The sequence below is a fragment of the Myotis davidii genome, unplaced genomic scaffold (genome assembly GCF_000327345.1).
Source record: "Myotis davidii unplaced genomic scaffold, ASM32734v1 scaffold448, whole genome shotgun sequence".
NCBI lineage: Eukaryota > Metazoa > Chordata > Mammalia > Chiroptera > Vespertilionidae > Myotis > Myotis davidii.
The window spans coordinates 3,064,590-3,079,431 of NW_006383009.1; the positions used below are offsets into that span (position 1 = coordinate 3,064,590).

Sequence of the window (14,842 nt, forward strand, 5' to 3'; positions counted from 1 at the left end):
GCCAGCGCAGCGCTTGGGCGCACCCAGTGACACCAGCACGTCAGGCCGCAGGCCGTCCTCGGAGTCTTCGCCGGTCTCCGCATCCCAGCCTGAGGGAGGAGTGGGGGAGGGGAGGTCAGGAGCTGGGGAGGGTGCTCACCCTCAGAGGAGAGTCCCAGCTTCTGCTTTCTGACTGTGTCTTGATCAGACCTGCCTCCCCAAAGAACGGAGCCTCCACCCTCAGACCAGTCTCCTTCCCTCCTTGGGGATGTTTTCCCTCCCACTCTGGCCAGAGCCCTCATACTTTTCTGCCCCTCCTCCCACCCTGCTACCCAATCGTCCTCCTCCATCTGATTCAGCCTCTGCCTGCAGACTGCATCATTTCCAGCTGCTGCCCTTTCCTGGTCAGACCCGTGCCTCTTCTGGCGACTATCCCCACACCTCCCTTCCTGTCAATCCTGAGCTTCCCCGCTTAGACTAGAACCTCTGTCCGCCCAGACTTCCCAGGCAGCCTCCACTCTCTGACCAGATCACCACTCAAAGGACAGACTTTTTTCCTCCATCCGCAAGCAAGCCTCTCCTATGTGACCTCCTTGCCCCAGGTTCTTGCCTCTGACAGGAAGTGCCTCCTTCCCCACCCAACTTGAGCACTGATCCTCCACCCTCTGCCCAGTACTCCTCCCTCTGATCTGACACCTCTGCCTCACCCTCATGCTGTATCTTGCCTTTTTACTTGGCAAGACCACACCACCTCACTCATTGGTTCATAGCCTCTGCCACCTCTGAAATGAACCTCCACCTTCAGACTCGGAGCTTTGCCTCCTCTCCTGCCTCTGACTGGAGTCTGGAACCACTAACTAAAAGCCTCTCCCCTCTGACTTTAATCTTTCCTTCTATGATCCTAGCCTCCACCCTCATACCAGACAGCCCACCTCCTCATAGCCACCCCACCCCACCCCTGCTCTTCAGCACCCTGCTGAGATGGCCCTGAGGTCTTGCAAGCCAGGGGATGTCCCTCTGAGTTCGGCCACCCCCTGTGAAGGGTCCGGCTGGCCAGCGGCTGTTTGTTCCGTCTGCCCATGGCCTAATGGCTCCAACAGGCATAGGGCGGCGGCCAGGACGGGCGAGGCCTTTGCTGAGTGAGCTCACGTCTGCCTGGTGACTGGGCCAGGGTGGGCATTGGGCACATTGGGCTGAGCGTGGTGGGGAGGGGATGCAGGATCACCTGGGCAACAACCTCAGTGTCCCCATCTGAGGGATGGACATGGCCCTCTGCCATACCCAGGGTGCACAACCCATCCCCAAGGAAACTGAGGCTCAGAGTAGGCAGACAAACTGGGTAACAAAAGCTGGAGAACAGGGGCCCCCCAGGTCTCCCAGGCGCTGACGCACCCCCCTCCACCTGGCATGCCTGAGGGAATGTCCAGGCTCACGAGAGGGATGGACAGCAGCTTGAGTGTGGCCAGCGCACGCGTGCAGGGGCCCCCGACCTCACGGGGCTCCACGCCAGGGCCCAGCACAGCATCCACCACCAGCCCGTAGGCATCATTGATGAGCTGGACCTGGGAGGGAAGGCGAGATGAGGGGCAGCCTTGGAGCACCATCCCCCACTTGCCCCTTATTGTCAAGGAGTGCTGACCTCTGTGGGCAGATAGGACAGGAAGGGGATGTCCATCTTCTCACACTGGGTGGTCAGGTCCTGGTGCAGCGGGTCCAGTGAACGTGTGGGGTAGAAGATGGTCGGTTCATACTCCTGGGGGGGAGGGAGGGGGCAGGAAAGGGTCAGTGTGGGGGCTACCCAAGCTTTTAGGGGCTCTGCCAAGCCTTCAGACCTGGTACCAGGCAGCAGTACCTGGGGCAAGCACTGGGCTTATTCTGTAACTTGTCCAGTCTCAATGTTCCCCTGGAACACTACCAAGAGGAGGAAGTGACTTCTGCAGGGACAGAATGGGGGGTGACCCTGGGACACCAAGGGGGTCCTTGCTACTCACAAATACCCGCAGGTGCCGGGCACAGACCAGCCCTACCGCCCCATTCTGCTCCGGTCCGCACACGACCAGCACCGTCTTCTGCTTCCGGGAGAGAGCAGGCAAGGGGAACACCTGGTGGGGGCACAGCAAAGACAAAGGCACGTAGCTTGGAATCCCTCCTTGATCAGGTGGGGAAATTGAGGCCCCAGGGAGAGGAAGGGACGGGGCTTGGGAGCAATATGGGTGAGGGGCTGGGCCACTTGGGGTCTCAGTTTCCTCCTTGGAGGCGCAGAGGATCTGCCTCAGCATCTGCCAAGCCAGAACAGGAAAGCATGTCTCCAGCCACCATTGAGAGCCCGAGAGCCTGGACTGTGGTTTGTTTATTCTCGGCCTGAGTTGCAGACATTCTTCCACCTTTTTCCACTGCAGTGGCTTCCTCTCCCCCACCCATTTTCCAGGCCCTCCCAGAGGCCCCATAGTTGGTGGGGAGGTACTTTTCCAACCTGCCATGCCCTGTCTCTCTCCCCCTGGCCCCTTCCACTGGCCTATCTTCACCTCCCTGTCTCTCAATATCTCTCAGACTCTCTCCGTGTCTCTCTGTCTAGTCTCTTTCTGTTTTTCTCCTTGTCTCAGTCTGTCTCTCTCTCTCAGACTCTGTCTTTGTGGGCCTGTGCATCTCTCTCTCTCTCTCTCTCTCTCTCTCTCTCTCTCTGTATGTGTGTGTGTGTGTGTTTCTGGGTTTTTTTAAATTTATTTTATTGATTTTTTACAGAGAGGAAGGGAGAGAGATAGAGAGCTAGAAACATCGATGAGAGAGAGACATCGATCAGCTGCCTCCTGCCCATCTCCCACTGGGGATGTGCCCGCAACCCAGGCACATGCCCTTTTAATACAGCAGTTAAGCATGCTGGTGGTAGAGTCCCAGCCTACCCTGACTCTGTCATCGGCCCCCTCTCCTCTCCCAGCCTCGGTTTGCCTCTATTATATAAAAGCTTGGACAGTCTCATGGGGCCTCTCCCTGACTCCACCGGGCCTGGCCATACTCTAACCTTCAACCACACAGAGGGGAAATTATTCCATTTTTTAGTCTCCTCCCCAAGATCTGAGGTCCTGACGGACACTGACCAGGCCTGCAACCCATAGCACCAGAGTCAGGGAGGGTGACACTGGCTGACTGGCTGAGACCAAGGGGCTTCTGGATGTACTTGGGGCTTTCAGGGCAAAAATGAGACGGGTTTACTACACTGGCTTTGCTTCTGTGGCTTAGATTTTCTCCATTTCTTTCTCTTTTGGGCACCTCACTCAGGATATGTTTCATTTGGAAATAAAAACATTTAAGTAAAAAAAAAAAATGAGTTCACGTAGAGAAAAGTATTGCGTTTTAAAAAAATATACAGTGGTAATAAGAAGAGAAAAAGGGGAGGAAGAGGAGAAGGATTATATACTGGAGCCCTGACTATTGGGCATTTTTCTAAGGAGTTTGTTTATTAACTGGTGTCAGTTTATTACTCTTGTTCAGAGGTAACTTGGGGCAAAGCACCGGATAGTAGTAATATCGTTGCTATAATTTGCCAGTTCGTTGCAGATACCTCAAGTGTTTGCTCCAGAGCCAGACACAGCTAGGCTTCCCAATCCCTGGGCCATGGGGGTCATGCAGCTAGATCTTGGCTCTGGTAGGCTGGCCATCTGGCTGAGGTCAAGGTCAAGGGGCAGGGGTTAGGTACCTTGGTCACAGCCACAGCACTAGCATGGCCACATAACTCCACCAGCTGCTGCCGCCCAAAACGATAATCCTCCAGCAGCTCCCGTTCCAGAGCAGCTGCCTCCTCCGTGCTGGGGGACAGAGTTGGGAGAGACGCTTAGAGACACAGAGAGATGGAGGCAGAGGCTCAGATGGAGTCAGAAATGTCCCACCAATGTCCCGAGCCAGTCTCTGATGCCCTCCCTCCCCCAACCCCAATCTGTTTCCCCATCCGACGCGCGAGCGATTGAATGGCACCGGACAGGCAGCTGGAGGTTTGAACCGAAGCCTGGTGCGCCGGCGCCCTCTGGTGGGCGAGGAAGCACGTGGTGGCGCATGTTGGTTCTGTTCTTCCTACGCACGCGGAAGACTGAGTCCCACCCAGAAGCCCCCAGCCCCCAAGGTGGAGGAACCCAGGAGGAGGCATGGAGCCTGAAGGACTGTGATGGGGGCGATGGGTGGATTTCAAGCAGAGGAAGTCACTGACTGAGCTCCAGGACACTGGAGGGTACTGACTGGACTGGGAGCCGGGGACGGGTACTGAGGGAGGTTGTGAAGGCTGCGGAGGCGTATGACAGCTCACTTAGGGAGGTGGGATGTGACCCTCTTCAAAGATAGTTGTAAAACTCAAATAATTGTGCCTAGGGAGATGGAGCCAACTCGCTTGAGACAAAACCCTACTACGGAGTTGGCTTGCTGGAGTGACTGGGGTCTATTTCATCTTTCCAAGCCTTGCTTCCTCTGCAAAAGTGAAGGTGGGATGGGCTCGATTAATTTTGAGGGCCAATTCAAAATGCAAATGTGGGGCCCCTTGTTCAAAATTAAGAATTTCAAGATGGTGATGGCAGAGTGTTAAACCAAGTGTTGGGCACTTCTAACAGCAGGGACCAAGGTGGCTGGCCCTTGCTTAAGGGCCTTCCAAAGGGCCTGGACTTGGTGGTGGCAGAGAGGGAGAGCTGGCTTTGAAGACCAGGTGTTCCTCACTCCAGAATCGGGTTGGGCAGCTGGCAGGACCTTCCTGCTGGGGAGTAGCCTCTACCCCGAGTTCAGCACACCCTAGAGAGGGTAATAACAACAATAATATAACTAGGGCCCTACCGGGTTTGGCTCAGTGAGCCTCAGCCTGTGGACTGAAGGGTCCCGTGTTCGATTCCAATCAAGGGCACATGTCCCAGTTGCAGGCTCAGTCCCCAGTAGGGGGCGTGCAGGAGGCAGTCCATCAATGATTCTCTCTCATCATTGATGTTCCAAACTCTCTCTCCCTCTCTCTTCCTCTCTGAAATCAATAAAAACATATCTAAAAAAATAAGAAAAATAAAAAGCACATGCAATTAAAATAATAATAATAATTATTAATAATAATAATAATAATAATAATAGCAGCAATAGAACTAGGCCCAGAGAGTTGGAAAAACAACTCAGAGAAGCCAAGAGGGTGGCCCAGGGTCATGCCAAAAGAGTGGGGAAACAGACTTCCACCTTTGGTGTCTGTCTGCAGAGCCACGAACAGAGTATGAACAAAGCAGCAGCAGATCTACACATGGGGCAGGAGATCTAGATGAATCCTAGATCTCCTCCTTCATTCCGTGAGTAGGAAAACCACAACCTTCCAGCCAATTTTGCAGTGTGATTAGGCCAAGCAGCAGGAGGGGCAGAGGTGGGAAATGAGGACTGCTGTGGGCTGGGGAGTCAGGGAAGGCTTCCTGGAGGAGCTGGCCTGGTGCACGATGGTGGTTAATCCAGGTGGCAAGAACAGCAAGGGCCAAGGCCTCTTGGTGGAAGAGTTTGGCAGGTTCGAGGGACAGAAGAGAGACCACTATGGCTGGAGCAGTAAGAGAAACAGAATACATACTTTGGGGACCCACATAGATGGGGGAGATGAAGGCTGAGGGCAGGGAGGTCACATGCCCTGAGATGGCAGCAGAGCCAGATTCAACCCCTAACTTGTCTTCAGCCAGTGTCAGATGAGGTTTAAGTACCAGGTGGGAAAGGAGCTCATGGGGCTAAATAAGAACAAACCCATCCCTGGCATGGAAGGCCAGCCCAGCTCCTGGGAAGGGTGTTCGGGAACGTGGCTTATTTCTCCACCTTCATCTTGTGACAGCTCTGCCTGCAGCCCTCACAGGAGAGTGGGAGAGCGGGATGAGAAGGGTGGAGGGTCACCTATTCCTCTTCTTCCTCTGTCCCAAAGCTTTGATCTCATCACCATTTGGAAAATTATCTTCCTGGCTCACCAGTCATTAGAGCAGGGTGGGGGGGCAAACTTTTTGACTCGAGGGCCACAATGGGTTCTTAAACTGGAGGGGAGGGCTGGAACAAAAGCATGGATGGAGTGTTTGTGTGAACTAATATAAATTCAAAATAAACATCATTACATAAAAGGGTACTTTTTTTTTTCCAATAGTTTTATTCATTTCAAACGGGCGATCCGGCCCGCGGGCTGTAGTTTGCCCACGGCTGCATTAGAGTGAGAATGGGGAGTCCATAGGAAGAGGTGGTCTAGGCTGGGACCCTGAGGTGGAGGCTGTGGGTAGGGCATGAGTGGCAATCAGGGCAGAGCCATGTGGGACCAGGGGTAGGGGAGGCACCTCAGTTAAGAGTTCCTCTTGTCCCCCCAGCCTACCCGCCAGATGAGAAGGGCTTCGAGGCCCAGGATTTCCCGCCAGCCCCAGAAGGGCTGAGGTGACCTGGTTTCAAAGGGAACTTCCAAAATGCTTCCAGGAGGGGGCTCTTTTGTTTCTTGTTTTGTTTTTTGTGTGTTGTTTTTTAAAAAAAACAACACAAAAAAACCACATTGGTTTCTTTCTTTCTTTTAATATATTTTATTGATTTCAGAGAGGAAGGAAGGAGAGAGAGAAACATCAGTGATGAGAATCATTGATCGGCTGCCTCCTATACCCACCACACTGGGAATGGAACTGTGACCTCTGGGTTCATAGGTTAATGGTCAATCACGGAGCCACGCCAGCCAGGCTGGACGGGTGTCTTTTGGAGATGAAGCCACGAGGCCAGGATGACCATGCCAGATCCTCCCTGTGCTCTCAGCTCCGTTTGCTTCTCTCCACCCTCATGTCTCTTCTCACCAGCCTGCCACTACTGCCCACCAGGCTGCCAACAGCAGTCTCATGCCCCCCAAACTCCACACCACCTAAGACGGGGGCTTTGAAAATTTGAATACCAGATCATATCATGCTGTTGCAAACCTTCCTAAGGCTCCCAGTATTCAGAGAATAAATTCCTCATCATACCTACATGCCCCCCACTATGTCTCTAAACTCATTGCCTCCTCTCCCCTAGTTCACTAGGTTCTACTCCCACCCACCCCACAGAGCCCCATCACTCTTCAATTGGCATTTGAGGTGCCCCACTGTCCCCATGCCAGATGAGGCCATTGCTTGTATCTGGAACATTCATCTCCCCTGCCTGGGATGTGCTGGGTGTTTCGGCTGAATCTGGATAGCAGCCAGAATCTGGACATCTGACAATATCTGCCCTGAGAAGAGAAACTGATCAGTGGGCAGACTTCTGTGAAATGAATCTGGCTTTCTCCAGCCCTGCTTGGTGTCCCCTGTCACAGGATGACTCAGAACAAGGTGTGAGGCTGCCATAGTTGCTGGCTCCAGACCCCCAAGTGGCCCAGGTGTTCAAAAATCGCCCTAGCATTGGCTCAGGCAGTGGCCCCCTTCCTGAGACCTGTTTCCTTGTCTAGACAAAGGTAGTAATAGCAGGTGGATCACCATGGGGGCGTGGAGGGTGTAAGCATTTGAGGAGCTGAGAGTAAGAGTTGAGATGGGGGCTCCAGGGTACCTGGGAGAAGGAAGGGGGAGGTGGGCCCTGGTGGGGTAAAGGGTTATGGAGGAGCGAGTAGCAGTGATGATGAATAATTCATGGAGCGGGTTTGCTGCGACTGTCATTTCCCTGGCAATGCAGCGTCAAAGGCGGGAAGCGGTGGGCTGTCTCCAGTGAAAGGCGGGTGGGCCTCGGATTCCCAGCCATGCCCCTTTCCCCATTACCCCCCTCGGCCGTGCCCCTTCCCCACACAGAGTCCCGGATCCCTATCCCCGCTGACCTGAGGAAACGCCGATCCTCATCCTCGGGCGCCTCCGCCGGGTCTCGGCTGGCCGCACCTATCATGGCCAAGGTGAGCCTGTGCGGGCAGCGGCAGCCGGGCAGGCACCGTTGTTAAAGCCTATCCCTGAGCAGGCCCCGCCCACTGCCACCCGCCAATCAAGTGGCGCCGTGAAGGCGCTTTGCTAGGGCACTGGTCGCTGGTCGCAGGCGGACTTAACTCTTTTGTGGCAGAAGCACAGCTGCTGGCGGGATGTAAGGACGCCCAGATGCCCTTGAAGTCTGGAGGGGCAGAGTTGGGTTGTGATGGGTCGGTGACACCTGCTATGGGGTCCCGGCCTGGGAGTAGGGGACACGCCTCTGCCGCCTGCCCCTGCTCCTCTCCAGGCCCCTACCCATCCCTGGAGGGGTGGGCTGCAGTCAAGCAGAATTTCAGCAGAGGTAGGGCAGTCCAGGCATATTTTGGAATCCAGGGCTGGTAGCGGATCCAGGGGCAGCTTATGTGTGTTTTTTAAGGTCACCCAACTTGGCGTTTTCTGCTGAATTTCCAGGCCTAGTCCCTGAGTCCCCACATGGAGTGTGACCCAGTGGAGCCCGCCCTCCCCAAGTCACTCAGTCCTTGGGACACAGGCAGGCAGGTCTCCAGAACATTTATTCACTCCATGGGCAGGGGCGAGGTCCAGCGGCATTCCCTACGTGTACCAGACGAAGCCATAGGTGGCGTTGACAATCTCCTCATTGGTGCGCAGTCCATACAGCTCACCCATTACGGGGGGCACCCAGCGCATTGTGTGGAACACAGACTCGCCCACCTGAGGAGAAAGGAGGTACAGGTGGGGGTACTGGCCACTGTGTCAGAAGCTGCTGCCTTCCTCACCTCAATCCCAGCACCCACTGCCTCTCTCGGCTTCAAAGAGGTTTTCTGTGGAAGGTTGCACTTCTGCAGTGGCCTAGACCCTCGCCCTCCCTACAGGGGACCTACCTTCCAGTTGGGCACATCCTTCATGATGATGGCCTCCTCCTCCAAGTTCTCCCGAAGCATCTGCAGGATCCTGTAAGGATGGAGTGGGAGGTGGGGACAGGCCTGAGTACCCCAAGGGACCCCTGCCTAATGCACCTATCAGACCCCCCCCTTGCTCCCCCTCCAATCATCTCCGGCCACTTCCAACCCTGCACAAACTGACCTCTTTCCTTTCCTCTCCCTGGCAAACTTTTATTTTTTTAAAAAATATATTTTTACTAGAGGCCCTATGCATGAAATTTGTGCATGGGTAGGGTCCCTAAGGCCTGGCCGGCACTCAGGGCCAATCTGCAGGGCAGTCGGGGGGGTGGGGGGCCGCTGGTACCCGCCTTGGCTGGCCTGGGGCCTGCAGGCTGGGATCAGCTCCTGCATTGAGTGTCTGCCCCCTGGTGGTCATTGCACATCAAAGCGACCGGACATTCTGCCATTCAGTAGATTTGCATATTAAGCTTTTATTATATAGGATTAATTTCAGAGAGGAAGGGAGAAGGAGAGAGAGAAACATCAATGATGAGAGAAACCATCTATCGGCTACCTCCTGCATACCCCACACTGGGGGTCAAGTCCACAACCTGGGCATATGCCCTGATAGGAAATCAAACCAGTGACCTCCTGGTCGATGCTCAACCAATGAACCATGCCGGCTTGGCTCCCTGGCAAACTCTTACTATTCTCCTGCCCAGCCCCAACACCCGCTTCTTGCAGAAAAGCCTTCCCGTTCTCCCCCTTGGTCTCTACTTTGTCTAGGGCCCTCTCCAAGGATGACAGCAGTTTGTGTGCAAGGATGCAGCTGCCAGTCCCCATGTGCATTTTGGCTGTGCCCCGAGCCACAAGCTGGGGCACTCAGGCCTATGAACTCTGGACCCTGGTGGTCTCACCTTCGGTCCTTCTCTGCCTGCAACAGCGGCATCAGTGCGATGCGGGCCTCAAAGTCCTCGATCTGCAAGCGCCTGTGAAACCCAAAACCAATACTTGGATCAGATTAGGGTGGGCAGGGAGGGAGGCAGATGATGTGGCCCCTGGACATTCAGGGTGATGCACGGGGATGGTGGCTGGGGGAGAGGCGAGCAAGCAGGATAGAGCTTGAGCACTAGGCTCCGTCCACCAGGAGCCCGAGATGGGGAACCCAGCAAGCGCAGGCGTTGGTCCACAAGATTGCTGGCTTCACATTTTCTTTTCAATTAAAGAGCTTTTTTTTAAAAAATCCTAAAAATAGCCCAAGTCTGTAACTGCAGTGAAGGAAGGGAAGTGTTCATCATGGGGCTCTGGGCCTCACAAAACCATCTCCCCTTCATCTCAAAATAACATGGGGGCATTCTTCTCCCTGCTTTTCAGCATCTTCCAAGTCCCAGCACTGCCTGTGCTAGGGGGTGGGGAGAGTGAGCCACACTGTGTCTCAGGGAGTAGCCTCTGGCCATATCCCCTCATCACCAGAAATCTTACAGAGGCACAAGGAAGGGGTAGATGAGCTTCAACCCCTCTCCTGGCCCCAATCCCCAGGCTACTGCCCCCATCACAGCCACACTGTGGTCACTACTGTGTCCCCCTAGGAGGCTGGGCCTGGTCTTGCTTGTCCAACATAGGGGCCCTAGCATCCAGCACCCATCAGGTGCTCCTGAGTCTACTCAATAATGTGGAGCACCCTCCACGAGCTGAGCATTCTCTAGCACCATCCTCAGAGATTCCTGGCCGAGTGGGGGATGCTAAGGACATATGACAGAGCCCAGCCAGCCAGAGGCTAATGACAAGGAGCCACCTGGCAGGGAATCAGACGAGCTCAGAGGTGACTGGAGTCTGAACTGAGGCCATGGTAGGTCTTGGCCCCTCAGGCCCTGCATGGCTGGCATGGCCACTGTCTTGCATGATCTGCTTTCCATGCCACCATATCATTATTGCCTGGTTACCATGGACAACCTGGGCACCCTCGAGTCCCCAGTGGCAGAGGCTGAAGGGGTGTGCCTGGTGAACACCTGGAGGCAAGCTCTTTGCTTACTAGTCAATCATTAAAGGTAAAATCCAAAAATGGATTTACTGGGTCCCCAAGACCTGGGGGTTGATGAGTGGCCCCAGTGTATACCAAGTCCACAGGCACATGCCCACCCTCACCTGCACGGGGCCTACCTGCGTTCACGATTCCACTTCATCATACTCCAGTGCCCAAAGATCATGGCCCCAATGCCCAGGGCGAACATGCTGTAGCCTGTGGGGAGAGGAGCACAGCTCAGCATCTGCACGCTGAACAGGCCACCCTGGTTATTTCTTCTCATGAGGCATATCCACTCGTTATACAAATAACCCCAGAAATACAGAGAATGGAGAAGGTGAGAGTGCCCTGACCCCCTCCCAGAGATGGCTCGCATTTCTTCAGACTATTTTTTTTCTCTGTGGAATGTCCACTGGCCCGCTTCCTTGGACACTCCCTCTTCCACAGCTGCAGACCACTCTGTATCATGTCTGCAGGCAGGGGACACCAAAGAAGCCTCAGCTTCTCTCTCATAGGCAAGACTGTGGCAGCAGCACCACCTCTGTCCCCGTGGTGGGGTTTCAGGAAGGTATAGATTGGGCAGGGACCACAGGAGGACTCAAAGGTCTAGATCAGCTGTGGATTCCTAAAATAAAAAGGTAAGGCCCTAACTCAGCCGTGGGCAAACTGCAGCCCGCGGGCTGGATTCGGCCCGTTTGAAATGAATAAAACTAAAAAAAAAAAAGACCGTACCCTTTTATGCCTGGTCTAGATGTTTATGGTTGGATGGCCCTGGCAGAGCAATCTTCCTGGAGATTGTTTGGTTCCCAGTCAGCCAGCCAGCCCCTCAAAGATGGTTGATGCCCATGGCTGGGTTTCAGCTCCATGGTAGCTCCCAGCTGCCTGGGCCACCTCCTTGCATGCTGCTCACAGGGCCTTCCTCGTGAACGCAGGTAGGCCCCTGTGCGAGGCTGTCAGAGGGAGGCTGTGCCCTTCAGGGGTTGCCACCACCCCTTGGCCTCCTGGGTGCTGCTCCTGGCCCAGCAGGGTAGACACCCACCCCCTGTCCAAACCCAAGTGAACAGGCTGCCATGAATATTTACTGAGCTCCAGCAGGCATCCACTGTAATCCTGACTGACAGGCTGTGGGCCTGCTAGGGTCTTCAGGGAGTCCCAGACACTTGGGGCCTGGCTGGCCCTGCACCCCCTCATCTTTCGAGCATGGTCTCTTCTCTGGCCAGGCCTCCAGGCTGCTGTGACAAACGGACAAGCTCAGCTAGGTCAATCTCCAGTCAACACCTAGTAAAGGTCTAGTAAGCAAAGGACGATGCCGCTCCCTGGGCCTCATGGGGAGGAAAGGGGGCGGGGGGATGTCTTTCTTTTTCACCTCAGTTGGGACATAAGCCTCATCAGGAACCTCTGCTGGACCTGGAGATACATGAGAAACTGGCTCCATATTTCCCCCCTAGTTAAACTTGTTAAAAACACCAGCTCAGGTCAGCGAGGTGCTGTAGAGCAGTGGTCGCCAACGTTTCAGACCTCTCGGACCACCAGTGGTCCACTGGTGGCGACCCCTGCTCTAGAGACAGGACCCCTCCCAGCACACACGACAGTTGGCCACCAGTGGAGGGCGTTTCATCAGGGCTGCCTCATTCTTTTCAATAGCTGCAGAAAGGCCCAGAGGCCTCCCCTTCTGACCCTACCCCAGGAACAGACCTAGACAGTCTATGAAAATCCTTTGCCACCATACCTGGCACCCAAGTGTGAGTCCATCTGCAAGATAAATTCCAGGACTCAGGATGCCTTTATGATGATGCAGCTCTAACTCATCTCTTCCTCACTAAGGGCTACAAGGCCCAGACCCCAGGCCCTGGGCAGGTGATGTCTGTGCTTCTGGAGCTGCCAGTATGATGGGAAAGGCCAAGGAGTGGCATGCCCAGAAGGGTGTGTGGACCATAGGCAACCAAGACTGAAATAAATGGAAACACATCCTGTGTTTATGGATCAGAACTTAATTTAACATTTTGTTCAGATGGCAGCACTCTCCAAAATGAGATAGATTCAACACAGGCCTCCTTAGAATCCCAACCCATCCCCCACCATCTGACAGAAATTGACTAGCATCGTGAAATTCATATGGAAATGCAAGGGAACAGAATAACCAAAACAATTCTGAAAAAGAAGAACAAAATATGAGGACTCACACTTCACAATTTCAAAACTTATCACACAGCTGTGTGTACTGAACAGCGTGGCACTGGCATAAGGACAGACATGTATATCGCTGGCAAAGAGCTGAGAGTCCAGAAATAAACCCTCACATTTATGGTCAATTGAATTTGTCCAAGGGTGCCAAGACAACTCAATGGGGAAAGAATAGTCTTTTCAGCAAATTGGACAACTGGATAGCCACATGCAAAAGAATAGTGTGCTCCTTCCTACTCCCATCCACACAAAAAAATAACTCAAAATTGATCAAAGACCTCGATGTAAAAAACTAAAACGATAAAACTCAGAAAACAGAGGAGTCAGTCTCTGTGACCTTGGATGAGACAATGGTTTCTCAGATGAAACACCAGAAGCACAAGAGACAAAAGAAAAAAACTGATGAATTGGACTTCACTGAAATAAAAAACTTTTGTGCTGCAAATGAGACCATTAATGAGCTGACAAGGCAACCCACAGAATGGGAGGAAGTATTTGCAAATCATATAGCTGATAAAGCAGCGGTTCTCAACCTGTGGGTCGCGACTCCTTTGGCGGTCAAAAGACCCTTTCACAGGGGTCGCCTAAGACCATCCTGCATATCAGATATTTACATTACGATTCATAGCAGTAGCAACATTACAGTTATGAAGTAGCAATGAAAATAATTTTATGGTTGGGTCACAACATGAGGAACTGTATTTAAAGGGCCAGAAGGTTGAGAACCACTGTGATAAAGGAATGGTATCCAAAATATATAAAGAACCATGAAATCTCAACTATAGCCCAGCGTGCTCAGTGGTTCAAACCGATGAACCAGGAGGTTCTGGTCATCAGGGCTCGATCCCCAGTGTGGGGCATGCAAGAGGCAGCCCATCAATGATTCTCTCTCATCATTGATGTTTCTCTCTCTCCCCTCTCTCTTCCTCTCTTAAATCAGCAAAAATATATTTATAAAAGAACCACACTCAATGATAAAAAGATGAATAACCCAATTTTAAAATGTGTAAATGATTTAGACATTTCTCTAAGGAAAGCTACACAAGAAAAATGCTCAATACTATTAGTCACCAAGGAAATGCAAATTAAAACCACAATGAAATACCATCTGGGATGGTGAGACTCAAAAAAATAATAAATAGTGTTGTTCAGATGTGAAGAAATTTGAACTCCCAGGTACTTCAGATGGGAACATAAAATGGTATAGCCAAAGTGGAAAACAGTTCGGTAGTTCCTTAAAATGTGAAATGTGGAGTTACCATAACCCAGCAATGACATTCCCAGGTGAAATTTCACCTAAGAGAAATGAAACATATGCCACATACACACTCTTACACACATGTTTACAGCAGCAGTGCTCACAACAGGAGAAAGGCAGAAACAACTGAGGAGCGCCTCAAGTGGGAAAGGAAACACAAATGTGGCCAAGCAATACAAGATTATTACTCATCCATAAAAAGGAATGAAGCACGGACACACGCTACATGATCATTCAAAACACCATGCTGAGAGTTTGGCTGAGAGACTGCAGGGGGAGAGTGAGTGGGGATTTTGGGGAGGAAGTGGGGGGGACCCCCTTCTGAGTTCTGGCCTCTCCTGAGGCCCTGAGTTGTGCAGCCACCCCAGTATCTCCTTCCCCCCAAAAAACACACCATGCTGAAAGAAACCAGACACAAAAGGATACATTGTGAATGAGTTCATTAATATGAAATGTCCAGAAGAGGCAAATCCATAAAGACAGAAAGCAGATTAGTGGTTGTCAGGGTAGTGGAGAGAGGAGCTAGGTGTGAGAGATGAGAAGTGGGGGTAGCTGTCACTTTAGGAGCAGCAGGGATTAAAGGCAGCCTGAGCCCGCCTGGCATGCTCTGGGATGCTGGTGGTGAATGGTCCAGGGA

At 52.9% G+C, this 14,842-nt stretch overlaps 2 protein-coding genes across 2 annotated transcripts in view; both read right to left on the minus strand.

The window, feature by feature from the left end:
• YJEFN3 (YjeF N-terminal domain containing 3) overlaps window positions 1-8,319 on the minus strand; it is an 8,497-nt gene extending 178 nt beyond the window's left edge. The window contains exons 1-6 of the mRNA XM_006778395.2: window positions 7,760-8,319; window positions 3,674-3,782; window positions 1,971-2,081; window positions 1,619-1,732; window positions 1,391-1,541; window positions 3-89 (exon numbers count right to left, since the gene is read on the minus strand). Of these exons, the coding sequence (XP_006778458.1) occupies window positions 3-89; window positions 1,391-1,541; window positions 1,619-1,732; window positions 1,971-2,081; window positions 3,674-3,782; window positions 7,760-7,824 (637 nt within the window). The 5' untranslated portion in view covers window positions 7,825-8,319. The remainder of the gene's footprint in view (window positions 1-2; window positions 90-1,390; window positions 1,542-1,618; window positions 1,733-1,970; window positions 2,082-3,673; window positions 3,783-7,759) is intronic.
• A 74-nt stretch (window positions 8,320-8,393) lies between these two features.
• NDUFA13 (NADH:ubiquinone oxidoreductase subunit A13) overlaps window positions 8,394-14,842 on the minus strand; it is a 9,088-nt gene continuing 2,639 nt past the window's right edge. The window contains exons 2-5 of the mRNA XM_006778315.2: window positions 10,901-10,979; window positions 9,658-9,729; window positions 8,741-8,810; window positions 8,394-8,570 (exon numbers count right to left, since the gene is read on the minus strand). Coding sequence (XP_006778378.2) covers window positions 8,451-8,570; window positions 8,741-8,810; window positions 9,658-9,729; window positions 10,901-10,979 — 341 coding nt within the window. The 3' untranslated portion in view covers window positions 8,394-8,450. The remainder of the gene's footprint in view (window positions 8,571-8,740; window positions 8,811-9,657; window positions 9,730-10,900; window positions 10,980-14,842) is intronic.